We start from the raw sequence: 27,954 nt of genomic DNA on the forward strand, positions 1-27,954 counted from the left end.
TGGTCGTGGAAGGGGCCCCGACAGGCAGAGTCAAAGGTGAGACTCGCACCCAGGTCCCACCCGCGCGGAGGGCCCGGGGGCCGGCGGGGAGCGGCTAGCAGCAGGTGACCAGGGCCTGCGCGGCGGCAGGTGCGGTGGCTGTGACGTCACGCGGCTGTGGCAGCCCAGGGAACTTCCGGCACCTGTGCTGCCTCCACCCGCCTGCGCAGCAAGTGCTGTCCGTAGTTGGTGCGCAGCCCGCAGGTGGCGGTGAGGATGGGGGCCAAGCTCCCACACTCCGGTACTTACTACTTGTAGCCCATGGCCACGTCCACGAAGTACTTCCTTCTCTGCCGGTAGACGTCGTCCTTGAATCCCTTAAACATAGGAAAGATCCGGTTATTTAGCAAAGGGGCCGAGCGGTGGGCGCCAAAGGCCTAGCAGGTGCACCGGAGCCACAGGAGCCGCGGGGTGACCAAGGGGACGCAGGCAGCCGGCCCAGCCCCATGACCCCCATTATCCGCGGGCCCTACTCACTGGGGCCACGTGGGGGGCACTGAGCCGCTTGTTGGGGTCACCAGTTCATGCACCCCGCTCATTGGAACAGGGGCACATGCGTAGTCACTAGGGTGACCTAGTGGCCTTAGGGTGACCCAAGTGCCACCGTCGTGTGTGAGGCCAGGACGTGCCCGCCCTCAAAAACTCTGTCGTTCAGGATAATCAGTGAACCCCCAAAGGAGCAGCCTGGACAGGTTCTGGGGCTTCCCGTGCCCTGTCCCCAGGCCTCCGCACTTGCTGCTGCCTCATTGGCAACCTCGGGACTGGACCCATGGCTGCGCTCACACGGGGCTGCGGCATCCCGCCCTGTGCTCCTGGCCTCAGCTCGGGCCTGAGCATCCCGCCCTATGCTCCTGGCCTCAGCTCACCTTCCGTCTCTCTCCCTGCAGGTACTTTCCATCAGCACCTCTGGGGCTTCCTTCCAACTGCCAGAAACCCAGAAGGAATCATTGCCATGTGACTTGTGTGCAACCCTGCGACCTGGAAGGGCCACCGCGACACCGTGGCCACCGCGTGAAAGAGGGCAGGACAGGCGGTGGGGACAGGGGCTCCGAGGAGGGAGCGCCCGGGCCCTTGAAGTCCTAGGTCACCCGGCTATGGCTGCCCTGCCTCTGCACGCAGGAGCCTCAAACCTGGGTGGGCCGGCCTCCTGCGCCCTTGACGGAGAAGTGGCCGTGGGGCTGCCCGCTGGGCTGAGGCGCAAGTCCCCTGCCAAGGCCGCTGTGTCACAGGAGCATCGCTGTCTGCGGTGAGCCACCCAAAGCCCCGCAGCCGGGGCAGCCCCCTGAGGGCCCGGCCCTTCCTTCCCTGAACCAGGAGTTTTCCCGCTGCTTTTCCCAGGCAGGCTCCGAGGCCTTGCAACACGCTCCACGAGTGTCGTGACCAAGCCACCAGGCTCACAATTGCATCTGTGACCTGAAACAGGTCCCCCGCTCCAGGGAAAGCTTGGGTGTCCGCCTGCTAGCAGCAGCACGCGGCCTGGAGGCAAACCTGGGACCCGGCTGCCCCTGCTCCGCCGAGGAGGCAAGCAGGCCAGCGCGGAAGGGAAGGGCCCTGCTCCCCGGGCCCTGCCCCCAGGCAGCATCCTGCGAGCACCGTTGTCTGCCATGTTCCAGAAGATTCTCGCCTGTCTCTCCTTGGCAAACAGCCGCTCCTCTTCCGGGCAGGCCCGTGGTGCCTCGTTAGCCGAGCGCGGCGGTCATTACGCCAATGCAGAGGGGGGCCCAGCGACCCCAGGACTCCCCGTGGACCCGCACAACAGTGCAGGGACACTGGCCAGCCACTGGGCGCAGCAGGGACACAGAAGGCCCTGGCCGTCCGTCCCGGCCTAGAGGCAGGGCTAAGGTTACCAGCCAGCAGAGGGGACGCCCCCCCCACGCCGTGTTGGGGCACAGGTGCACCGAGAAACCATCCCTTGCTCACCTGAGAGTCAGACTGAACCAGGCCTCCCCCAAGTGGGCAAGCCCTGCGGCCCTCGTCCCGGAGAGTCTGGGCACCCCGTCCTTTCCTCTGTTGCGTTAAGAACCAGCCAGCACCCTAAAGGGTGCAGCGAGGGTGTGCCGGCTGCCCCGGGGCTCAACCCCGGGGAGACTGGAATCCCCCAGGGAGCCTGCGGGACTACTCCAAAGCTAGCCACGGCCTGAGGTCACGAACCCGAGGTCACGCCCCGAGGTCACGATCCCAAGGTCACATCCCGAGGTCACGATCCCAAGGTCAGGATCCTGAGGTCACGTCCCGAGGTCACGATTCAAGCACCCTGGGGAGGGACCCCGCGCCAGTGATTTCTGTCCTGATCCCCCGCATACTCAAAGTGGAAGGCCAAGGTGGAGAGTCGCTGAGCTCGGGCGGTAGTTCTCAGCTCGAGAGCTCCTCAGAATGTCCTGCAAGTCCTTCTACAGGCAGATTCCAAGGTCCATCGTGAAAGCCCCGATTGAGCCGCTTCGGTGGGGCCCCACGAACTGCATTTTTAAGAAGCACTTTCAGGGGGCCCGAGCACATTGTGAGAGCGCCTCCCCGTCCAAGTCCTGGCTGCTCGAAGCGCAGCGGGCCCGTCTGCGGGCTCGCCAGACACGCAGAGCCTCACTTTGCACCTCGAAAAGATCTTCCAGGGGATCCCTGGTTGGCTAACCATTTTGGCACCTGCCTTTGGCCCAGGGCGTGACCCCCGGGGTCCTGGGATTGAGTCCCGCGTTGGGCTCCCTGCAGGGAGCCTGCTTCTCCCTCTGCCTGTGTCTCTCCCTCTCTCTCTCTTTCTGTGTGTCTCTCATGAATGAATAAACAAAATCTTAAAAAAAAAAATGTAAAGACCTTCCAAGGGGTTTGTGCAGCAAAGTTTGAGAGACGTTGGCCTACATGGACGTTTGAGCCTCTTAGGGAGCCGCAGCAGCCGGCCCCTCCCTTGGCAGCTCCTCTGAGCCACCCTTGTATGAGGGCAGCATCCGAACACCGTAAGCCCCGTCTCAAGACTGGGGTCACTCCCAGGCACCCAAAAGTCCTGAGACCAGCTTCGCCGTGCTCATCAAGTACTAACTTGCAAAAAACACCGATTTAGCCATGCCAGATTTTACGTAATGAACATTTGGTGTGCTTCTAAAAGAAATACATGTGGGTAAAAAAAAAAAAAAGAAAAGAAAAGAAAAGAAAAGAAAAGAAAAGAAAAGAAAAAAAAGAAAAAAAGAAGAAAAAGCGGTGGTGAGGCAGGAGATTGCTAAGGACGTGCGATCACCTCCACGGGCTGCACAGACTGTAAGAGGAGGTTTCACGAGGTGGTATAATTAGGAGAAAAGGAACGGAATTAAACACAGGAAAATTTCCACTGGGTATCAGGACCCATTTCTTCACAAGGCCGGAGCGGTCCCACTAACAAAGCTGCTGTCCTGCGTCCAGGCTGGTGACTCGAGAACTCAGGGGGTCCCTTGGAGCTAGGAGGTTAGCAGGAGCCCCAAGGCCCCGGGCAGGGGCCCGCGCCGTAACCTGTAACCCGGCGCTTCCCTTTCCGGGCTTTCAACCGCGCACCTGCCCAGAGGCTTCCCGGCTGTTCTGGCTTTTGAAATGCCCCTTCCAGGTCAATGAGGATCCCTTTTCCACTCTGGACATAAAGAATTCGAGGTGCACAGACAGAGGGACTCGGCCGAGGTCACCCTGCAAGGGAACAGCTGGTGTCTGCGAGGTCCTGTCCCCGCTGGTCCCCGAGATCAGGCTTCTGGGCCGGTCCGGGCCTCTGGACGAGGGGGTCACAGGGGATGGCCCCTAAAGGCACTTCGGCGTGTGTTTCTAATGCTCGGGAGGCTTTTCTGTGGGACCCCCTGTGGGTTGTTCTGAGGTTTCCGACCTGCTGGCACAGCACATCGTGCCTTTGAAAAAGTTCAGCTTCTTGAAAATAACACAGTTGCGTTGAGTCCACCCGACCGTTTGCTGGCGCGGCGGTTACGGGCCAGTCTGGACGTGCGTCGCGCTGAACGACAAGCCCCTGCAGGCTCCCTGTCGTCGATGTTGTCACAGCGTCCTCTGCTTGGTTCTCATGGTTGGGCAGGCATGCACCTGTCGGGCCGGCGCCCGGGGCAGCGCCCCAGACTGTCCCCAATTTGACAAAATGTGCACCTGTAGAGCAGGTCCCTCTGACCACTAAACCCCCTGCCTGCCCTCCCACCGAGGCCGGCGTCCTCCCTTGCTGTGCTCCTAATGACCTGCGGCCCAGGGACGCAGGAGGAGACCCTGCCCCTGTCCCGCAGCCCCCGGGGCCCAGGCCGCCCTCATTTCCGCAAGGGACCACCCATGTCAGCCCCTCATCTTTCCAAGGGCCACCAGCTGCAGGGTATGTCGTGCCCTCTAACGCTGCAGAGCTGCTCCCCGAGCCTGAGAGCCGCCCCCGCCCCGGCCGACCCTCTAAGAGCGACCGTCCTGTGGCAGTGTCACCCCCTAACCTGCCCCCGGCCCGCGCGTGCTGCGGGGACGCTTTACCAGGTGGGGGCCGCATGCCCCCCGGGGGAGCACACGGGTGCACACCGCCCGGCACGTGCGGCAGCCGGACCACACGTGGGGAGTGTGGGGAGCGGGGTCCCTGGACACTTACAGGGTGGTCAGCGTCGAGCTCGGACCCGTACATGAGAACCCTGTGAGAGCACCTGTCCAGCTCGGAGATCTTCCGGGGGAACCAGGGCACGTCGTCTAGTTCTGTGGAAGACACAGCGCAGGTTCAAGAGCCTTAGCTCCTGGGTCGCTGCTCCCTTCTCGCGACGCTGCGGCACCCCACCGGGGACAGCTGGCCTTGCCTTCTCCCTCTGCCCAAATGCTCGCCGACGGATTCGGCATCACGACGGTGCTTTGAGATTTCAGCAACTGAACGAGCTCACTGAATTCGGTTTGCCCACACTCGCAGTCCACGAAGATTTCAACCTCCGAGCTCCTCCGCCGGGATTTCCTGGACTCGATATGAACCATGTTGACGTGTTTCTCCTGTGGAAATAGAAGCAACATCTGTGACTCACCCCTCGGCACAACAGGGGACGCCACCGCTGCTCATAAGCACGGGGCTGAGGCCCAAGACGGAGGGAAAGACCATCTCCTGGCTCTGTGGTTGACGAACACTTGCAAACGCTTCCAACCAGTGCCTGGGTTACTAGCAGTGGGGACTGTGTGGAGCTTTTCCTGCCTCATTAAGAAAAAAATAGGGATCCCCAGGTGGCTCAGCGGGTGAGCACCTGCCTTCCACCTGGAGCGTGACCCCAGAGTCCCGGGATCGAGTCCCACGTCGGGCTCCCTGCATGGAGCCTGCTTCTCCCTCTGCCTGTGTCTCTGCCTCTCTGTGTCTCTCATGAATAAATAAATAAAAATCTTAAAAATAAATAAATAAATAAAAATTAAAAATAGAGGGCATGTAAAAGCATATAAAGGGCACGATACGATTCCGAATATCATCCTTTCCCTGCACAGCCCACATCCCGCTGCGGGTGAGCATAGCTACTTGGGGGGCATCAGCTTATCACATCATCGTGCAATCCGCACATTTACATTCTTATTTTCATATGTTTCCAAAAAAAAAAAACACATTGCTAAAACTGAAACCCCTAATTTAATAGTGGTACAAGGTTTCCGCTGTGCGTTAAAGTTCAAAAATAACCTTTGAAAAAATAAGTCAATAGTACAAATGGCAGAGAAACGAGGCAGGCGCTGGGCGGGTGGCCTGAGGATGGTGGTTGAGAGACCCAAGCCAGAGGGAAGGAAGGAAAGCAGCCGAGCAAGTATCTCTACAGGCAGAGACCAAAACAGAACACAGCTAACAGCCGCAGGTGGACCCGTGTGGGCCACCTCCAGGCAGCCTCCCCAGACGACGCATCCTCGCAGCCATGCCCCACGGCCGGTTTCGGGGCTAAAGGTCTCCTGACAAAAATAAATAATAAATAATTAGTTAATTAATTAATTAAAATAAAGGGGCTCACAGGGGGCAGCGGCTCAGTACTTGGGCATCAGGGTCCCAGCTCCTGCTGAGGCCGAGGCCCACGTGCTCATCCCCACCCCCCGGCGACGGGACCCCACGCCCCAGGATGCCGGCAGGGGTGGGGGGGTCCTACAGCAGCTCACATTCCTTTTTTTTTTAAGGTTTTATTTATTTATCCATGAGAGACGCAGGCAGAGGGAGAAGCAGGCTCCCTTCAGGGACTCAATGCGGGACTCGATCCCAGGACCCCAGGGTCACACCCTGGGCTGGAGGCAGGCGCCCCACTGCTGAGCCCCTGGACTGCCCCGTATCAGGTCACCTTCCTCCTGCGACCCTGGGCAGTGTCGGCATGTGCAGCCCCGGCCGGGGGAGGCCGCCCCAGGGCCAAGCACGAGCACCTCGACAGCAGCAGCCCCCGTATCAGGCAACTGGTCCTGCGACCCTGAGGCATGACACCCGGCTTCTGTTTGTGCTGACCTTTCTGGTGACACCAGACTTTCCAAAGCGGCTGATAAGCAACGGTGAGGCTAATAGGAGGGTCAAGAGTCTTCTCACACATGGTGTCACTTTGGACGTCCCCGTCCCCGGGTAGGGGCGAGGAGGGACTTTGGGCCAGGCAGCAGAGGTCCGGAGGGGCAGGGTGCTCCACAGGCTCCCCGGGCGCAGGTGGCCAAGCTGGGTGCCGCCAGCGCTTGGCCCGGGGCGTGTGGCCTGCCCACGGGCGCTGGCCGGGACAGCCCCGGGTGCTGTAAGGTGTGACACCTTCCCGCAGTTGTGCGCTAGCTCTGTTCACCGTGCCCGGTCCTTTCCTCCGGGTCGAGAGAGAACGAGGAAACATTTGCCGGAGCGGGCTGCTGACTCCCCCTCTGGTCATCAGAGGCCTCACCACACAGGCCTCACCTGTGCCCACTGTGCAAGGCACTTTCACTCCTAGGACCGCACCAGACCTACCTCGTTAGGGAGGAAGCATCATCGCTGCTGCACAGAGGAAGACCCTGAAGTGAGGCAGCAGCCAGCGGTTGGCCAAGCCGGGAGAACACGGGCCTGAGTCTTCCCCCTGCAAGGCCAACCCTCTTCCCCGAGAGCAGCCCCGGGCCCCACGCAGAGCGAGGCGCCCCCCCAGACAACATGCACGCGCGAGGCACGATGCTTGCCGAACGGAAAGGTAGCCCTCAGGTCTACCCCGGCCAGGGGACAGTCCTTTTTCTGGGTTTCTCCAACCTTACCCCCAACCACACTCTTTCTTGAGGCCACCACATTGGACCTGGACAAAGGTCACTACATTTCTATGAAATAAAGAGAGAGTGAGCCAGCCCTGGCTTATGTATGAGGACAGTGACTCATCTCCCCGAAAGTCGTGGCAAGTTCATGAAGCAGTGAGGCTCGGGTGGGCAGCGGGGCGGGGGAGGGGGGCATCCCAAAGCCTCGACTCCTGCATCTCATTTCACGGAATAAACGTGCTCCCAGGACAAGTGCACAGTTCAGATGCGAGCAAACCAAATTGGGCTGCAGTCTCTTGATACTTAAAGACACCCTCTTTGGCTCATTTTGCCAAACAAAAGGTGTGAGACTCACCTTTTTTTAATTACTGGCTTTCTTACCTGGCAATAGTCTGGGGAATTACTAATAGGTTACCTTGGAATTAATAAAACACAGTTGGCACAAATCTGCTTATTTCGTTGTTTGGCAGACAAACCTTCCTTATAAAGCTTTGTTGACTTTGGTTTCTTTGAGCACGTTTTCCGGAGACGGATTGGGGATGTTTCAAAGCAGGGGACGGGTTTGGAACTGGGCACACAGTCACTGTCAAAGTTAGGTAATGACATTTTACATTCACCTGGAAGAGATTCAGCACTTTTACCAATCCGCCAACTTCATTTTTCAGTGAGAAGACAACAGCCGTCTTGCCGCTTTCAGGACTGGCTTCACTTTTGCTGTCCCTCTTGCCGCCTTTTTTATCATCATTTTTGCCAGAGTTAGCTCTATTTAACTTCAAGAAGGTAGAAACACACAAAAAGATTGGTTAGGATCCCAGAGTTCTCAAAACTAGATTTTTGTTGTTGTTGTTGGACATTCCATTCAATTGCTAGAAGCTTCAGCAATCCTATAAACTCAAAGAAAACTTGCCACATCACTTCTGACTGTCAATCATAAATTCTGGCCTAATTTGCTGTGGAACACTATTTTCCAGTGCTCTAAGGCAGCATCCAGTGGCTTAAATTAAAGGGGGATCAGATCTGCTTCACTTTATTTAATAGCCACGAAGATCTGACCATCAGAAATTATGAAGTCTCACCTATGACTAATTCCTGCTATTATTCCTAGGTTTATTTTACAGCATAAATTTTGGTCTGCTAAACTAAGCTGAAACCCAGCTCAGGGTCCAAGTCCCTGCCCCGCTGTGTCGGGTATACTTGGACCCAAGCTCAAGCTTGCAAATAAACCCTCGTGTGTTTGGAAAAAAAAAAAATTTGGTCTGCTAGTCGTTATACAATGTGGAAACTATACTAATTACCAAGCATAACAAAAATAAGACCAAACATATCTTTCACAACAATAATTTCAGTTTCCATTACGATCTTAAAAACAGAATATTCATTCCATTCTGAAATATGTCAGGACACACACTAAAATTGGCAGCTTTACTCCCTGCATTGCTTTCTGCACGACACTTCACGTTGTCAGTGCGCATCTACCTGCAGGAGTTCAACACAGAGGAGCATGTGCTACTAAGGCCATCTGTGTCTGCAGATGATGCCTGAAATGTGGCTATTAAAATCCAGCCACAAAGAAAAGAGAAAGGAAGGAAGAAAGGGAGAAAGAAGGAAGGGAAGAAGAAAGAAGAGAGAAAGAAGAAAGAAGAAAGAAAAAGAAAGAAAGAAAGAAAGAAAGAAAGAAAGAAAGAAAGAAAAAGAAAGAAAGAAAGAAAGAAAGAAGGAAATGAAAGAAAGAGAAAGAAGAAACAAAGGAAAGAAAGAAAAAAGGAATAGAAAGAAAGAAAGAAATACAGAAAGACAGAAAGAGAATGAAAGAATGAAAGAAAGAGAAAGAAAGAAGGAAAGAAAGAAGAAAAAGGAAGAAAGAGAAAGAAAAAGAAAGGAGAAAGAAAAAGAACAAAAAAGGAAGAAATAGAAAGAAGAAAGAAAAAGGAAGAGACATAAAAACAGACAGAAAGAGAAAGAAAGAAAGAAAGAGAAAGAAGAAAGAAAAAAGGAAGAGACAAAGACAGGCAGAAAGAGAAAGAAAGAAGAAGAAAGAAAGAGAAAGGAAGACAGAAAGAAAGAAAAAGAAAGAAAGAAAGAAGAAAAAAGGAAGAGAAAGAAAGAAAAAGAGAAAGGAAGGAAGAAAGAGAAAAAGGAAAAAGGAAGAAAAAGAGAGAAGAAAAAAGGAAGAAAGAAAAAGAACAAAAAAGGAAGAAAGAGAAAGAAAAAGAATGAAAAAAGGAAGAAAGAAGAAAAAAGGAAGAGAAGAAGAAGAAGAAGAAGAAGAAGAAGAAGAAGAAGAAGAAGAAGGGAAGGAAGGAAAGAAGGAAGGAAGGAAGGAAGGAAGGAAGGAAGGAAGGAAGGAAGGAAGGAAGGAAGGAAGGAAGGACACTAGCTAATGATTAGGAGCAAAGAGTAAAATCTGAGAAAACTGGGAAGGAGCGAGTCTTCATTAGCCGTTCAAGACACCGTCGCACAGCCGTAAGTGGTGACTATTAGTCCTATGGGTTAATGACAAAAATGGCAGATTTCAGAAACTTGAGTCCCACTGTCAGGAACACAGAGCAAAATAGGCTGGAAACGTTCAGTTCAAAGACCAAGTGGAGCGGGGATGCACATGTTTCATGTCTGAGTTGCAAGTGCGGCCGGAGGCAAAGGGCAGAGCCCATTGGCCATCCTCTTGGACCCGAGGCAATTACCTCTGAGAGGGGACCAGAGCCAGGGGGTAGGGCCCGCCCCAGCCCCCTCGGATTCCACCCCCGCCCCCCCCAGCTTCATTTTCTCGGGTGTCACATCTTCACACTGCCTCCCTCCCTGGATTTTTATATCATGGAAATGACTATTTTATTATTTATGACTTGGAGGAGAAAAGCTTATGCAGACATTGGCATTTGACAGTGTGTTTAGTCATTAAAAGCTCAAATGTCTCAGCTCTCGCAACATCTGCCTGCTTGTCGCCACGTAACACGCAGCCCTTACACATGTATAGGAATTTTTATATGAGTGTGTCATACGTTAACCATAACTCTGAGCTCTTTGTTTTCCTTCTAGCAGCTCATTATGACTTCAAAATTCCTCAGGGTAATATCTCAGCCACATGTTCGTGGTATTTGGATGTTTAAAAAAAAATCTATTTAAAAGAATTTTTAAAAATAAAAAATCTATTTACATTTTTGGTCTCATTTCTGCAAATTGATTTTTTTTTATTTATTTATTTATTTATTTATTTATTTATTTATTTATTTATTTATTTATTTATTTTTGCAAAATGATTTAAACAGTTCTACAAACTTGCCCTGATTACTTTTCAACATTTTAAGCAGTAATAATACACCAGTACAATACAACCTTCTGGCACAGGTTTGGAGCTATGGTATGCAAACAGAATTTTCCATGATACAGACTGAATTGTAACTGGTTGGATAAACTCTGATACAGTAATGAAATAGCACTTAATATTTTTAGTGACTGGGAATCTGCATACCTTTTTTTTGTTGTTCACTGCCTTTTTTTTTCTTAAATCTGGTCACCATTACCTCAAATCAGCATCTAAAATCCTGCAAAATCGGGGAACCCTGGTGGGGGGCTCAGCAGTTTAGCGCCTACCTTTGGCCCAGGATGTGACCCCAGGGTCCCGGGATCGAGTCCCACATCGGGCTCCCTGCATGGAGCCTTCTTCTCCCTCTGCCTGTGTCTCTGCCTCTCTCTCTCTGTCTCTGTCTCTCATGAATAAATAAAATCTTTAAAAAATAATAATAATAAAATAAAATCCTGCAAAACGTTGACTTTTTTCCTGTTAACATTTAAGTACAGAAACTGCCTTAAATACTGAAGCGAGTGGTGTATTGCTTTCATTGCTCCATCAAATTAAGATGAAAAATGGAGTAATGAGAAAAGCATGAAAACTTTTGGGAGGAGCTGATATTCCTTTCATTCCAATAATCAGCACCTACAGGCAAGAATAAAAACATGACTTCTCTGTATGTAAGGAACATCCTCCGTAGATGGGAAGGGGTGTAGGAGACTCAATCATCTTGCAGGAACCACAGAAATCGGTTTAATTAAAAAAATAAAAATAATATAAATAAATAAGCAAATAAATAAATAAATAAATCGGTTTAATTTCTTCTCCCTGTTCCTACTCCTAGTACGTGGCCTTTCAAAATCCTACATGCTTTTTTTTTTTTTTTTTTTTTTTTTTCTGTAGGTACAAGGCGCTGGTTCATACAAGCTCTCGCTCTTGATGTTCAGGAGCTTCTTTACTTCCTACTCCATGAACTTCAAGGAGAGGAAGTTTGGGACATGGTGGTGGGGACACATGCTTGACTTTATGGGGAGAGAAGGCCGGGAGAAAGCAGGAGAAGCAGGGTGGGGTGCTGGGGGCTGGGATGAGGTGTGTGCTTACTCTCCCTCCGGGTCCCTGCGGCCAGGATGGGGCCATCGCCACCCTAGGACCCCTCCTCCAGGGTGCCAGCTGCTCGGTACTCACTGTTAAGCTGCCCGGGAGCTGGTGGTCTTCGGGCACCGCTGAATCCAGAGAAAACCCTCTCTTTGCCCAGTATTTACTGGAAAACATCATCATTGCCGGCTGCATGGATCTGCTGCAACTTTCCGTCTGTGCAGCAGGGGGACCGGAGCGATGTCCCGGGCCGGCGGCCACCACCAGGACGGCCAGGAGGAGCCTCTGCCCAGGCTCTGTCCAGAGCCCTGGTGCTGAAGAGAGAGCGATGAGGACCGTCCTCCCCCCAGGAGCCTTTATATGAGTGACGGGGGCTGATGGGAGGCTGATTAGAAAGAAACTCATTTCTGGCTGCCGATGGCCACGATCAGATTACAGACCCGACGCCTGGGGTTATCTGTGCCTCCGGCGCAGTTTGTTTCATAGGTCGAATAGTCGTGTGGGCGTGCGTGGGGGAGAACAAGACACAATGGGGTGCTGTATGTGAAAGAAACCCATATTAGCTCTGTCCCCTGGTAGCCAGCTCTCATCTCTCAAACCCGCTCCCGGCAAGCTAACCTAAGCCTTTAGGGGACTGTGAGTTCAAAGGTTCTGTGCTTTCTTCCCCCAAAGGAGGAAAATTACAAAGATCAGCGCCGCTGAATCCTTAATTCATTCCATTCTGTTAATAAGTGTTTTCTGATCTGAGGCGTCATGAGTGGACGCGGGCGATGGCTTTCCTAAAAGGCACTGCTCCCACCCCTGTGATGCAGCTATGCGGTGAGGCGCAGGCAGCTGTAGCGTGAAGGCAATGTAAGGCTCTGATTTGGCCACAGAGAGATAAAGGGGAGACACTAACCCTAGCATCTTCCTCACTGTGTGGGACGGAAAAGAAAACTTTTTGATGATTGATGAGAATCAATCATTCTCATCATTGATTGATGCCTGTACATCAATCAATCTCTTGGCGCTATTGATATTTGCTGAATTTTTCCCTCTCCACTTGTACCTAGATCAAATCCAACCATCTGAAATGCATAGATCATTTGAGGTACGTACTGTTCCAACTTTACCAAGTGAGAAAATTCACCATGTCACGGGAAAATATTACCAATCCCCTAAAGGCCGTAAGACTCGACTGAATGTGCTTGCCCGACTACAAAACTAAGCAAATCCTGGGGCTGGCACTGCTTCTCTGCACAGAAAACAAGATGAAAAACGTTCAAAACTGAAATGGATGACTTCATATTAACTGGATATTAATAGTTTCTGGAATCTTGAGGGGACATGATTATTATTTGACCTCATTTTGGAAACATTATTTGAAATGAATTTCCTCTAAAAATCAGCTCTGATAAACTAATAGGAAGGCGAAGGGTTTTTTTTTTTTTTTCTTTTTAAGATTTTATTTTTAAGTGATCTCTATATCCAACTCGGGGCTGGAACTTGCATCCCCAAGATCAAGAGTCACATGCTCTACGGACTGAGCCACGCAGGTGCCTTCAGTAAGGTGAAGCTTAAATACATTGATTGAAGTTTAGCATATAGGATTTTGAGATTGTCCAACCCTGTACTAGAGCATTTCAATAAAATCATGCTACTTCTTTCTATTAAAATTTTTAAATAAAAAATGCATTGATTGAAATCATAATAAGAATAATAACTAATATTACTGAGTGCTTGCCAATCGTTATTCTAAGAAAACTTTTAGGTAAAAATCTGATCATCACAACAACACTTGCAAGGCAGTAACTGGTATTTCCATTTTATATAAAGAGAAAACTGAGGCACAAAGAATTTAAGTAACTTGCCAAAAAATCCAATTAAAGAGTGGCTGAGGCAGGATTTAAATTCAGGTAGTCTGGCTTCAAACTCTGTGTCCTCAACTATCACATTATACAGCCCCTTAGGTATTCCAAACAAGGAAACATGAGTAGGCTCAAGAGAGCACACAAAGATAATTTCAGCCAGAATACGGTTTGGGATGGTGTGCATTCCAACAAAACTTTTGGGGGGGGGGGTTGGGGTTTTTTTTGTTTTTAAAAATATTTATTTGGGGATCCCTGGGTGGCTCAGCGGTTTAGTGCCTGCCTTTGGCCCAGGGCGCAATCCTGGAGCCCCAGGATCGAGCCCCACATCGGGCTCCTTGCATGGGGCCTGCTTCTCCCTCTGCCTGTGTCTCTGCCTCTCTCTCTCTCTCTCTCTCTCTCTCTCTCTCTCTCTCTGTCTTTCATGAATAAATAAATAAAAATCTTCTAAAAAAATAAAAATATTTATTTATTTATTCCTGAGAGACACAGAGAGAGGCAGAGGGAGAAGCAGACTCCCTGTAAGGAGCCTGATGTGGGACTCGATCCTGGATCCTAGGATCATGCCCTGACCCAAAGGCAGATGCTCAACCGCTGAGCCACCAAGGCACCCCCCAACAAAACTTTGTTAAGTGGTCACTTTGTATTAGGCATTGAAACTGAGTCCTGACAATGCCGAGATGAACGAGATACAGTGCCTCCTCTCAAGGAAATCACAGACAAGCTGCAAGAAACGTACATGCAAATAAATAAGCAAAACAAAATATATCACCCTATCTACAGAGGAAGCACAGAAGACAAGGTGTTCAATGCTCCCTTAGAAGAGTCCGGAAGCCTCTCCTGAATATTTACAAGTGAGTTTGTTCTGGGTATTTACTCTGGAGAAATGAAAGCTTATATTCAAACAAAAACCTGTACACAGGTTCACATGGTCAAATATTGAAAACAGCCCACATGTCCTTCAGGGGGTGAATGAACACACAACCTGTGGGACATTCATAAAAAGGGATACTGCTTAGCAATAAAAGGGAACCAACTATTAATACACACAACCTAAATGAATCCCAAAGGCATTATGCCAAGCGAAAGAAGCCAGGCTTAATTAAAGGTCATGTGCATCTACGGGATATTCTCAAGAAGATAGAACTGTAGTGATGGAGAACTGATCAGTGGCTGCCAGGGTTTATGGGGGGGGGGGGGGAGTGTGACTCCCAAGGGATAGCAAGAGGGGCAATATTTTATATCCTGATTATGGTGGTGGATGTACAGATCTGTCCATGTCAAAATTCACAGAACTGCACACCAAATTGATCTTACTATACAGCAATTTTAAAATAAAATTTTTTTTATTTTTTCAAAGATTTATTTATTTATTTATTTATTTATTTATTTATTTATTTATGAAAGACAGAGAGAGAGAGAGAAAGAGGCAGAGACACAGGCAGAGGGAGAAGCAGGCTCCATGCAGGAAGCCCGACGTGGGACTCGATCCCGGGACTCCAGGATTGCACCCTGGGCCGAAGGCAGGCGCCAAACCGTTGAGCCACCCAGGGATCCCCTAAAATAAAATTTTAAAAGCTTCCCAAAAGTGTTGGTGTTTGTTCATCAAAATGGAATGGGAGACAGAAAGGAAACTATTCTAGGTAAAATGTAAGAAAATATGCAGGGAACAGCTGTTCAACAATGCTGGAGTATGGGTTTGGGGCAAGGGTGTCCGGTGAAAGATAAGGCTGAGGAGGAAAGCTGGGTCAGATCCTGCTAAGCCGTGAATGGCTCGGTGGGCTTTGTACTTGATCACCTTATGCTGCAGGTGAAAGAGAACAATTGGTAGGGTTTTATGCAAGGCTAGCCTGGCCACATTAATATTTTAGGAAAGCAGCAATCCAGAGGAGGACTTCGAGACTGAAGGCATATGCCACTCAGGACCTGAAATAGTGTAGCCAGGAGATGATGACCTGGATTAAGACAATAGCATTAAGAATGGAATGAGAAAAAAAAAAAAAAAAACAGGACATATTAAGGGGCAAAATCCACAGGACATCTCTGCTTGGATATGGACACAGGAAAAAGGTGTCAGAACAACTTCCAAGTTTCTGACTTGAGGGACTGGATAAATGGTGGGTGTCATACATTAAACTACAACATACATAAATAATAACAATCTGGGAGAAAATTCTTAAAAGGTAGATTTTATACAGATTGTATGCAAATATCCAAGTGAAAATGTCCAATAAACTCTTAGATATAAGGATTTTAAAGTAGAAATGAGCCCTAGGCTGGATGTAGAGGTTTAAGTATTGTCAAATAATTGAATTTATGTGAGTATAGCTTCACTCATGGAGAATATGTTGTCTGAGAAGAGAGCCAAGAACAGAATCCTGAGGAACACCAAACTTAAGAAGCAATATAAAATAAGTCCAAAAAAAGGAAGATGAGAAAGATAAAAGTTCAGAGAAGTAGGAAAAGAAAAGCCAAGAGAAAATAAGCTTCTAGAAGACAAATATAAGATTTGAATGATGGGATAAAGACTATTTAAAAATTTGAATGCCAGGATTTTAAAAATCATATTTACAGAGAAAGCATTTATCATGTTTGTTTTGGAACTATAGCCTCTGAAAGCTGTACCTTAGTAGGATTTAGCCTAGGCAAGACGAGTTAGAGGAAGGGAAATGATAAAAGCTTGAACTAGGTGGTGGCAGTTATGAATAGAAAAAGGAATGTCAAAATGAGAATTAACAAGGAGTTGGAGGCTAACTGACTATTATTTCAGCAAAAGAAGGTGAGGTCACATATAAGAAATAGATTGAGCTCTCAAGCTCCCGCATGGCTGGAAATGGTATTTCCACTATTTCCAAAGAAGGAATACATTTTAGAATAAAAGAGGAATTTTAGGGACAGGGAATTTGAGTTGACTGCAGTACTATCAAGTGACTTTTCTTTATTGATTCATTTTTTTCTATTTTCAACTATTGTGATAAGAGTTGTGTCATGTGTTTCTTTTCTCTATGCATTTATTTTTTTATGTTATCTACATTTAATTCAAATCTTAAAAAATAAGGAGGCAACAAAGACTGAAGCTCTTGTACACTGTGGGGGAAAATGTAAAATGGTACAGCAGCCATGGAAAACACTATGGCAATTCCTCAAAAAGATGAAAACAGAATCACCATATAATCTAGCAATCCCACTTCTGGCTATATATATATATATATATCTCCAAAGAATTGAAAGCAAGGTCTCAGAAAGATATTTGTATACTCATGTTCATAGCAGCAGCATGATTCACAACAGCCAAAAGATTGAAGCAATCCAAGTGTCCATTGGTGGATGAGTGGATAAGCAAAATTTGATATACACATGCAATGGAATATTATCCAGCCATAAAAAAGGCAATTCTGACACATGGATGAACTTTGAGGACGCATGCATAGTGAAATAAGCCAGTCACAAAAAGACAAGCACTGTAGAACTCCACTTATGTGAGTTATCTTGAGTAGTCAATCTCGCAGAAACAAAGTAGAATGGTGGTTGTCAAGGGCTGGGTCAGAGGAGAGACGACAGGTTACAAAGGACAATGGCATACAAAGTCTCAGTTTTATAAGATAGAGCGTTCTGAAAAAATAAATAAATAGGGATCCCTGGGTGGCGCAGCGGTTTGGCGCCTGCCTTTGGCCCAGGGCGCGATCCTGGAGATCTGGGATCGAATCCCACGTCGGGCTCCCGGTGCATGGAGCCTGCTTCTCCCTCTGCCTGTGTCTCTGCCTCTCTCTCTCACTGTGTGCCTATCATAAATAAATAAAAAAATTTAAAAAAAATAAATAAATAAATAAATAAATAAATAAATAAATAAAAATAATAATTAAAAAAAAGATAGTTCTGGAGATTGGTTGCACAACAATGTGAATGTTCTCAACACTACTAAACTGTATGTTAAAAAATAATTAGGATGGTGAATTTTATGTGTATTTTACAATTTTAAAAAAATTACTAAAATAAATAAATAAAAATAAAAAACGTTATTTTATAAATAAAATAAATTTATAAATAAATTACTAATTTATTAGTAATTACTAATAAATAAATGAAAACCAAGATAAACCAGGAACTAAAAAAAAAAAAAAACAGGAACTAAACCATGGAAGATGCTTGCAATGAAATGCAGAGGGAAAGTGGGACGTCATTGGGTGACAAGATGATCAAAGGCGGTGAAACGTGAAGGCTTAGGAAAGACTAAGAAAGACTCGTGGTCACTAGTGTCAAATACAACAGAGCAGGGGAAGGAAACGAGGGCCAGAGGAAGACCACTAGAGCTGCCTATGACACTGTCCCTGGTGGCCTTAAAGGGTGTGGGTTTAGCAAAAGAGAGAACACAGAACCCAGGTTACAGGAGTTAAAAAGCGTGCGGGTGCCAAAGCGCAGACCACAGGTCTAGATCACCTGTAGACGATATCAAAAGACTCTTCCTAAGAACTTCTGCTCCTTCCAGAAACCCAACTAAAGCAATAGTATAAGATTTCCTTTTTTCCTTTTTAAGGCACAGAAGAATAGCATAAAGTCGAGAAACACCAGTAACAGAAAACTGGAAGCTGAAAGGGGATGAAGGGTGATCAGACTTTGCAGACAGGGGAAAGCTAAACCTTAGGACTAGGAGGCAACCTCGTTTACATGGTAGGATCTCCTAAAGGCCCAAACACCCTTAGGGGTGAGGCTACCGGAGGAGCCCGCCAACGAGGGGCTGGAAGTCTGTTTAGGAAGCCGTCGATTTCAAAACGTAACCAAGTCGTAGTGATCAAATCGAGACGGTATCTGGAAAGCAAGAGGGACTTTAGTCCTGGAAGGCTTCCGGTCTGAGGCAAGAGTTAAAAGTTTCCATTCACTTGGAGACAACCTCAATCTCCTTCTGGGGAAGAGAACAAATGAGAGATAACAGCTGTTGGGGAGTAATGGTTGTCTGGCCAAAATTAGAAGTAACAATTTAAAGCCTACTTGCACAAGTATTTCTATTTTTGAGGAGCCCTAAAGAACACCCTGACCATGAAGAAAGGCATCCTGTGATTGCCTCGTGTCCGCGTAAGAGTAACGACCACAGGATAATGACCATGGGACTGAAGGACACTCCCCCACTGCCAGCCTCTCGCCCTTTGGAAAAGTGCCTTTATTTAAGCCCTGCACGTTACCCCTTTGGGGAGCAAGCTCCCCCTTCCTTGGTGGCTTCCTCGTACACAAGCAGTCTCTAGTAAACCCTGCCTGCCTTCTTTGTCTTGAGTCAAGTGTTCATTTCTGTGACATTGAGACCCAAGAACCTGGTGCTGGGCATCAGGCAACAAAATCAGTGTGGTACTGCAACGGGATAGACATAGAGATGAACGGAATCAAATTTAGAGTCCAGATACGAGCTCTTAGGTTTATGGTCATTTGGTTTTCAACTGAAATGCCAAGACACTTCAGTGGGGAAAGAACAGTCGTTTTAACAAATGATTCTGCTAAAACCTGAGATATCCACATTAAAAAAAAATAATAAGTCGGACACCTACCTTACAGCATACACAAAAATTAACTCAAAATGGATCATAGACTTTAATTTAAGAGCTTAAACTATAAAATCTTAGAAGACAGGACTACGTCGTTATGACCTTTAGGCAATTGTTTCTCAAATATGATGCCAGAAGTATAAGCAACCAAAGAAAGAATAGGTGAGATTTCATCAAAATGAAACACTGTTTTATATTTATTTGAGAGAGAGCATGCATGCGAGCAGGTGAGGAGCAAGGGGAAGGGAGAAGGAGGGGGAAAGAATCTCAAGCAGACCACACCCGGTGCAGAGCCCGATGCAGAGATCAAACCTTAGAGAAACCAAGAGTCAGGTGCTCCACTGACTGAGCCACCCAGGTGCCCCAAAGTGAAAAGCTTTTGTTCTTCAAAGAACACCATCAAGAAAATTAAAAGACAAAAAAAAAATTAAAAGACAACCGCAGTTTGGGAGAAAATATTTGCAAATCAACTATCCCATAGGAGACAGTACCCCATAAATATGAAACTCCTACAAATCAACAGTAAAAAAACAAATAAGCCAATTTTTAAATGACCAATGGATTTGAAAATATATTTCTCCAAAGAATATACGGCGATAGTGCACATGAAAAAAAGGTCCAACATCATTAGTCTTTAGAGAAATGCAAATTGAAAAGCATAATGAGACAATTTCCCAAACCCTCAGGATGGCTAAAATAGAAAAGGCATGCAACTGTTAGAAAAAGTGGAAAAATTGGAGCCCTCATATACATTGTTGGCGGGATTGAAAAATGGTACAGCCATTTGGAATTTTGGTAGTTTCTCAAAATGTTAAACAAAAAGTTGCTGCATGACCCAGCAATTTTACTCCTACGTATATGTAAAGTGGTGTAGATGCTTTGGAGAAATGTTTGGTAGCTCCTCTAAAAGTTCAACCTAAAGATACCATATGACTCAACAATCTCACTCTTGGGTATATACCTAAGAAAAATGAAGACATGTGTCCCCACAAATGTATATAAATGTTCATAGCAACATTATCCCTAATAGCCAAAAGTGAGAAAAACTCCAATATCAACCCAAGAAAACACAACCATGGTGTACCCAGGGGCGCCTGGGGGTTCCGTTGATTAAGCATCTGCCTTCAGCTCAGGTCATGATCCCAGGGTCCTGGGATCGAGCCCCACCTCGGGCTCTCTGCTCAGTGGGGAGTCTGCTCCATCTTCTCCTTCTGCTCCTGCTCGTGTGGTCTCTCGCTTGCTCTCTCTGTCCCTCAAATAAATAAATTTTTTTTTAAAAAAATGGTATATCCATAAATGGGCAATATAAAGAAATGAAGTACCGATAGGTGTTACAACATAAACTTTGAAAACACTATGCTCAGTGAAAAAAGCCAATCACAAAAGATCGCATATTTATTTTTTAAATTTTTTAAAAGATTCTTTTTTTAAAGATTTATTTATTTATTCATGAAAGACACAGACTGAGAGAGAGAGAGGCAGAGACACAGGCAGAGGGAGAAGCAGGCTCCTCACAGGAAGCCTGATGTGGGACTCGATCCTGGATCCTAGGATCATGACCTGAGCTGAAGGCAGGCGCCCAACTGCTGAGCCACCCAGGCGTCCCAAGATCACATATTTTATGATTCCATTTGCAGGCAATGTCTACAAGAGGCCAAAAGAGATTTAAAAAAAAACAAAAAAAAAACAAAACAGAGAAAGTAGACTAGTGGTTGCTAAGGGCAGGAAGAAAGTGGGGAGAAGGTAGGAATGACTACTAAGTGGTACAGAGTTTCTTTTCAGGGTAAAGAAATATCCTAAAATGAGATTTTGGTGGAAGTTGCACAACTCTGTGAATAAATGTAAAAGCACTGAACCGTAGACTTTAAGAGGGTGAATTTTATAGCACATGGATTGTATTTTAATAAAGCTTTTTCTTAAAGGCACTTAAATCCCTATTATTCTCCTTCCCTATTCTACAGAGCCAAATCACTCCCCGCCTGTCCTGCCCCCAGCAGATGAATGGAGCTTATTCTCCAGCAAAGGTAAAACGCGGGGCCTCTGGACTGACGGGCACCGGACAAAGTTGAGAATAGGGGTGTCATCCTGCAAGGAGGGCGATTAGATGAGCATACGCACTGGACACCGAGACTCACAAACCTCAGGACGCTGACAGTCAGACATGTACCCTCCCGCCAGGCAAAAGGAAAAGTCTAGAGAATCTGAACAACATGGAGAATCTGATCACCCTCTGGGGAGCTCATAGCTGACAAACCCCAATTTAAATATTTGGTGGAAAGTGTGAGGGATTAGTGACAAATATAAAATCGGCAGATGAAAAGCCCTAATAAGAATTAGCCCCCCAGGCACTTGATGGGATGAGCACTGGGTGTTATGCTATATGTTGGCAAATTGAACTCCAATTAAAAAAAATAGTAATAAAAAAAATAGACATCACCTACAAAAAAAAAAAAAAGAATTAGCCCCCCATTGTATGTTAACTATACTAGAATCAGATTTTTAAAATTTTTTTTAAAGAAAGGAATTAGCTCCCAAAGGAAAATAAAGGCGGGGCTAAATTGCCTCAGCTAATTGCTTTAACTTAATCAATATTACAATATCAACTGTATTGGCAGGTAGAAAGATAAAGAAATTTGCACGTGCAAAAAAAAAAAGTTTGCATGTGTATAGCGGGGGCTGATGGGAGGGGAAAGGGGGGATAAATCCACATCTTCTAAGATGAAGAGTCAGCGGCTAATGCCTAAGACTGAGAGTTAAAGTCGTAGCGACCCAAGCATATCACAGCATCCGGAGCTACGGAAATGAATACACTAAAGAACCAGCTGAAAGCTAAAAATTCTTGCCACTGGGGAAGGGGAGCTGGAGAGTGAAGGAAAAAGTTTTGCATAACAACACATCTTGTGGAAACCATGTGCATGTGTGACATTGATCACAAAAAAAAATAAAAATTGAAGAATAAATGAGACCCCATCAAAAATAAATAAATTCTACTGCATCGAAATAGGACATGGGTTTTGGAGTTTAAGTCTTAGCTTGTAGCTGTATTTGAGGACATTTGACTTCATGTGTCTCAGCCTTTGTTTCTGTCGTTCAGGGTGATTAATATTTACGTCGTACAGGGCTAGGGTGTCAATTAAATTGGGTGTGTGCAGTGCCTCGCACGCCGTGACAGAAATCAGATGCTCAAAGTGTTATTACTTCTTTTCCGTCCCTCATTGATCGTGAACCAGAGTGATGTGAACGTGGGCACTGGGTCGGAGCCCTCAGCAGACATCAAAGCCATGTGCACACCTAGCTTTCCGGGAGGCAGCGGTCCCTACGGTCACGGGAGGCCAGAAGACAATGGTCCCAAGAGGAACCAGAAGAATTGGTTTGGACCAAGCAGTTAGAGAGCCCATGAGTCAGAAAGTGGGAAACGAAGTGGGAACATATGAAACAAGATACGGTCAGACTGACTCCTCTCCCGGACGTGGGCCTCCCGGGGCGCACAGGCCAAGCGGGCACCTTCTAAGGCGCGAGGTGCTGCGAGCGGCCTCCTCGGACTCCACGAGCAGGTGCGTGGAGCTCGCAGGCCCGTCGGGCCAGAACAGCACCGGCTCGTCCCGCCGGGGCTCGGGGCGTTGACAGGTAGGGGAGGCGTGGCAGGTGCAGCCCCTCCGGCACCTGGAGAAACCCACGGGAGATGAGCAGACCCCGGGCCCCAGGCCAGGCCGCACACCCGGAAAGCGAGCTGGACCACGGCCTCGCACACATACCCGCGAACATCAGCTCCAAGGGCTTTGGGGACCTGGACGTGCAGGCTCGCAAGGCTGAGGCCACCGGGATGCCCCAGCTCCCCACGGCCGGACACGTGCAAGGCACCGCGACAGCATGCTTGGGCGGGGACCCGAGGGACCAGGCAGCTCTGCAGGATCTCCTGCCCCTCCGGCCCGGTAATTGCAAGCCTGGGCATTTACCTACAACCCAGGAAGGCGGCCGGCAAGGGGTCCGTGCCCCCGACATTGCCGCAGCCTCATGGCCCACAGCCCATGCGGTGGGACACGGGGGACACGGGCACCCTAGGCCCGACGCCAGCGCTCTGCCCCCTGGCCTCCAGCCCCCGCGCCGGCTGCCTCCACCTTGCGCTCGAAAATAAAGCAGCAGGTTTTATTTTCTTATATAAATTTATTTTGTATTGGTGTTCAATTTGCCAACATATAGAATAACACCCAGTGCTCATCCTGTCAAGTGCCCCCCTCAGTGCCCGTCACCCATTCACCCCCACCCCCCACCCACCTCCCTTTCTACCACCTCTAGTTCGTTTCCCAGAGTTAGGAGTCTTTCATGGTCTGTCTCCCTTTCTGATATTTCCCACTCATTTTTCCTCCTTTCCCCTTTATTCCCTTTCACTATTTTTTATATTCCCCAAATGAATGAGACCGTATAATGTTTGTCCCTTCTCCGATTGACTTACTTCACTCAGCATAATACCCTCCAGGTCCCTCCACGTCGAAGCAAATGGTGGGTATTTGTCGTTTCTAATGGCTGAGGAATATTCCATTGTATACATAGACCACATCTTCTTTATCCATCTGTCAATGGACACTGAGGCTCCTTCCACAGTTTGGCTATTGTGGACATTGCTGCTATAAACATCAGGGTGCAGGTGTCCCGGCGTTTCATTGCATCTGTATCTTTGGGGTAAATCCCCAACAGGGCAATTGCTGGGTCGTAGGGCAGGTCTATTTTTAACTCTTTGAGGAACCTCCACACAGTTTTCCAGAGTGGCTGCACCAGGTCACATTCCCACCAACAGTGTAAGAGGGTTCCCTCTTCTCCGCATCCTCTCCAACATTTGTGGTTTCCTGCCTTGTTAATTTTCCCCATTCTCACTGGTGTGAGGTGGTATCTCGTTGTGGTTTTGATTTGTATTTCCCTGATGGCAAGTGATGCGGAGCATTTTCTCATGTGCATGTTGGCCATGTCCATGTCTTCCTCTGTGAGATTTCTCTTCATGTCTTTTGCCCATTTCATGATTGGATTGTTTGTTTCTTTGGTGTTGAGTTTAATATGTTCTTCATAGATCTTGGAAACTAGCCCTTTATCTGATATGTCATTTGCAAATCTCTTCTCCCATTCTGTAGGTTGTCTTTTAGTTTTGTGGACTGTTTCCTTTGCTGTGCAGAAGCTTCTTATCTCGATGAAGTCACAATAGTTCATTGTTGCTTTTGTTTCTCTTGCCTTCATGGATGAATCTTGCAAGAAGTTGCTGTGGCCAAGTTCAAAAAGGCTATTGCCAAAGCAGCAGGTTTTAAAGACGTGGTCGAAACCGACGATGGAGCAGGCTCGGCCGGCCGCAGGGGTGGGGGCCTTGCCACCCGCAGGCAGCACCGCAGCCCGACCCGAGCCCACCACCGACCCGGCGGCCAAAGACTAATCCCCGACGACCCCACGCGGCCAAGGGACTCCGGACACAGGAGCGCCGAGGTCCCCAACAGACGAACCAAGAAGAGCCTCTCCTCCACAGAGAGCACGCGACGGCCACCGGCGGGGCCAGGAGGACGCTCCTCGGGGTGGGACGGAGGGATTGATAATGTCACCAACTTTTTTTTTTTTTTAAAAAGAAGGCTCCCCCTTTCCATGAGTCCTTTAAAAGGAGAGCTTAGGGGACAGGGCTTTCAGGTCTGGGAGGGGTGGCGGTGGCCCCGTCAGGACAAGGGACAAGATCAAGGGGCCGTGGCGGCCCAAGGTGCCCCCGCTGAACCAGCCCGCCGGCCGCAGTCCCCCTCCAAGGCCAAGGTGGCCGGCCCGTGAGTCGTCACCCTTCTCGGGGTGTCACCCTTCTCGGGGTGTCACCCTTCTCCGCGCTCACCCACCAGAAAACCCTGGCACGCGCTCCGCTCCACACAACGCCCACGGCCACAGAGCCAGGGAGCGGGGCAGGGGGAGCCGCGGGCCCGTCCCCCCGGCACCCCTCCGGGCAGTGGGCCCGTCAGCTCCTCAGCAGCCCCCTGAGCCGACGAAGGGAGCCTGTGCCAACCTGTCAGAAGTCGAATGGAAATGGAGCAATTTAATAAAATCCCATTCTCAGCCCTTCACACCCTGAGAGGTGCAAAGGCATGTATCTTGAACTTCGTCCCTCCTGGGGTGGGGGGCAGGGGGGCTGGGGGAGCACCTGGGTGTTCACAGGGCCCGTCTACTACGAGTACAGCAAGCACTTAAACACACTCCGAAAACCCAACAATTTGGTCCTCACGTCGTCTATCTGGGCTCGGTTAGGCACTGTTCACTGTTAGGGCCTCCTCGTCAGCAAATGTTCCATTGGCCCATTTGGCACTTGGCCCAGCTAACGAAGAGCACGTGGCCCTGACATCCCTCGGGGGCAGCCTGCGGGCCGTGCCCACGGCGACAGCAGCGTTCGGTGTAATCGGGGAGAGCAATTTGCTTTACAAAGTGAGCCCCTGACGCTCAGGAAGAGGTCCCGGTCGTCGTACAGTCAGGCCATACAGCAGCTAACGCAGTGTACGCCCAGTGCTCTTCGGGTCTCTAAACCCGAGGGGTCGGTAGTAGACCAGTGCCCCCATCAGACGCGAGCGGTGGTGGAAACATCTATTCGCTGTCACAGCAAAAGCCCATCTCTGGGCTTAATAAGTCTTCTTAATTAAAAAAGCGAAGCCACAAACGGATTGCTCATTGATCACAGCTAAGTTTATTGGAATGTTCTTTTCATTCTTCTTTCGCACGTGAGAAGCAACATAACATAGAGGTATTTGAGATGGAAAGCCGTATCTAATAGCTTGGCCCCCTATTATTCTAACATTCCAATTCTAAATTAAGGCAAATACGGTATTTCTGAATGCTGAGGAGTTGTTAGAAAAAGACACTGACTATAATCAGCTTTTCTTTACAGGGAGATTGTAAACAGTGCAATTCCCCATGGCTAAGAGTGCTTTGGAAATCCAAAAAGTGGGATTCCTGGGTGGCTCAGCGGTTAAGTGCCTGCCTTCAGCCCAGGGCGTGGTCCTGGAGACCCAGGATCAAATCCCATGTTGGGCTCACTGCATGGAGCCTGCTTCTCCCTCTGCCTGTGTCTCTGCCTCTCTCTCTCTCTCCCTCTCTCTCATGAATAAATAAGTAAAATCTTTAAACAAAAAAAAAGAAAAAGGAAATCCAAAAAGTTAGAGAAGTACGTCCGGTCTGATTGCCCTACCCCAGCCCACCTTTGCCTCTAAGAGCAACACAATGTTTTTCCCTATGTCAAGATGGATAAACCTTAATAGGGACTCTCTTTACAAAACAGTGAGAAAACTATTTGTGATCACAACAAAACTCAAAGATCTCCAAGTTAAAACACCCGTGTTCGAAAAACCCAAGAGGAGAACAGGCCACATACATTATATTATTCAAATGGCAGTGTATTCACATTAAAATATAGATAGGTGCAGATGTTTAGGATCAGGGAATGACATTAGATACTGATGGAAACCTTTCAGATTCAGTTTAAATTTAATCCTGTTTCATGTTTAGAAATAATAATAACACCAGAAGTTTATCTTCAAAAGGTACAATGGAGGAGGAAAATCTACATAAAATAGGCCATGACAATGGTCATCACTTTTTACTAAAAATGGTGGTCCAAACTAGGGTAAATCCACCTTAGAAAATCAAGAAACTACTTTTTTAAAAACTCAGGGTCTGGGATGTCTGGGTGGCTCGGTGGTTGAGGTCTGCCTTGGGCTCAGGTCATGATCCCGGAGTCCTGGGATTGAGTCCCACGTGGGCTCCCTGCAGGGAGCCTATGTCTCTGCCTCTCTGTGTGTCTCTCATGAATAGATAAATAAAATCTTTAATAAAAAAAAATAATAACCACCTCAGGGACTTGTCAACCTAACCTTAAGTCAAATTGTCAACCTATGATATATAATATATAATATAATGGTGGTTCTCTAACTTCACAGAGGCTCAAGAAACCCTTGGATGCATGAAGAAAATTAGAGAAACTCTGGAGAAACTATGACCTGTCCCCAGAAATATGCACACAAAACTTAAGTACAGTGAGAGGTTCATACATCTTCTGAAAGCCCCCAAGGAAAGAAATCTAAGCTAGAAGGATGTCATCTGGTTACACGGTGATACACAAGTCAGGTAAATTTCTAGGTTCTTCAATAAACATTTTGTATTACTTTATACAAACTACCTTTAATAATGGACATAATTATATGAATTTCCCATAAGATTTAGCATCCATAAAAATCCTTGGAAATGGCAGGTTCAGCAAGAATCACCATAATGCTCCCAAAATGTTCTTTTCCTCACTCAGAAAAGCTCTAGTCATCACCAAGACTAAAGTTCTTAACTTACAAAGAGATGAAGAATCCTAGGCACATGGGACAATCAAAATAGGCATGTTCTTAAATGCAAAAGGCTTCCTTCCCATAGAATCTCATATTAGAAATTAAAATACTTCTTACAGTTAGATTAGGAATTAAATTTTAACATTAAATATCATATAATAGAGCACATAATAATTTACATGTTATCAGGGTATGAACAGAACACCTCGTGAAAACTGAAATAAATCTTTAAGAAGTTAGACCAACCAATTTACCTGGACTATTTTAGCAATCTCAATAGCTCAAATTTATATATAGCATCTGCTGACTCAATTTTGTAGATCCTCACTGAGACTTTATCCAGCATTGTGCTATATTATTATTTCCCCATCAACAATGAGCAAGATGGAAATAAAGACTCTTTAGTAAAAATGCTTTAACAAGTAGTTGTATAATAAAACTTGACAAAAGTTCAAGTTACTAAATGTGTTCAGATTTTTTTTAACTCCGAAGTAGACATGACATTACATAGCGGGGGGGGAAAAACTCCCCTGAAGTCCCTGTCCAGGAAGAACAAGAAGGACATCAAGATGTTCTAAGCAATTTCCTGAACAGCAGGAAATGAAAGGCTGGAGACGCCGAGCGTCTGATCAGTTTACTTTTTTTGTCTAAATAGGCTTACTCATTAT

General features: G+C 47.6%; 1 protein-coding gene across 1 annotated transcript in view; it reads right to left on the reverse strand.

Moving 5' to 3' along the window:
• Positions 1-11,770, reverse strand: part of TPH2 (tryptophan hydroxylase 2) — an 81,808-nt gene extending 70,038 nt beyond the window's left edge. The window contains exons 1-5 of the mRNA XM_041757047.1: positions 11,666-11,770; positions 7,812-7,964; positions 4,809-4,992; positions 4,610-4,710; positions 289-356 (exon numbers count right to left, since the gene is read on the reverse strand). Of these exons, the coding sequence (XP_041612981.1) occupies positions 289-356; positions 4,610-4,710; positions 4,809-4,992; positions 7,812-7,964; positions 11,666-11,770 (611 nt within the window). The remainder of the gene's footprint in view (positions 1-288; positions 357-4,609; positions 4,711-4,808; positions 4,993-7,811; positions 7,965-11,665) is intronic.
• Between the last annotated feature and the right edge of the window lie 16,184 nt (positions 11,771-27,954).

The sequence above is a fragment of the Vulpes lagopus genome, chromosome 5, assembly GCF_018345385.1.
Source record: "Vulpes lagopus strain Blue_001 chromosome 5, ASM1834538v1, whole genome shotgun sequence".
Taxonomy (NCBI): domain Eukaryota; kingdom Metazoa; phylum Chordata; class Mammalia; order Carnivora; family Canidae; genus Vulpes; species Vulpes lagopus.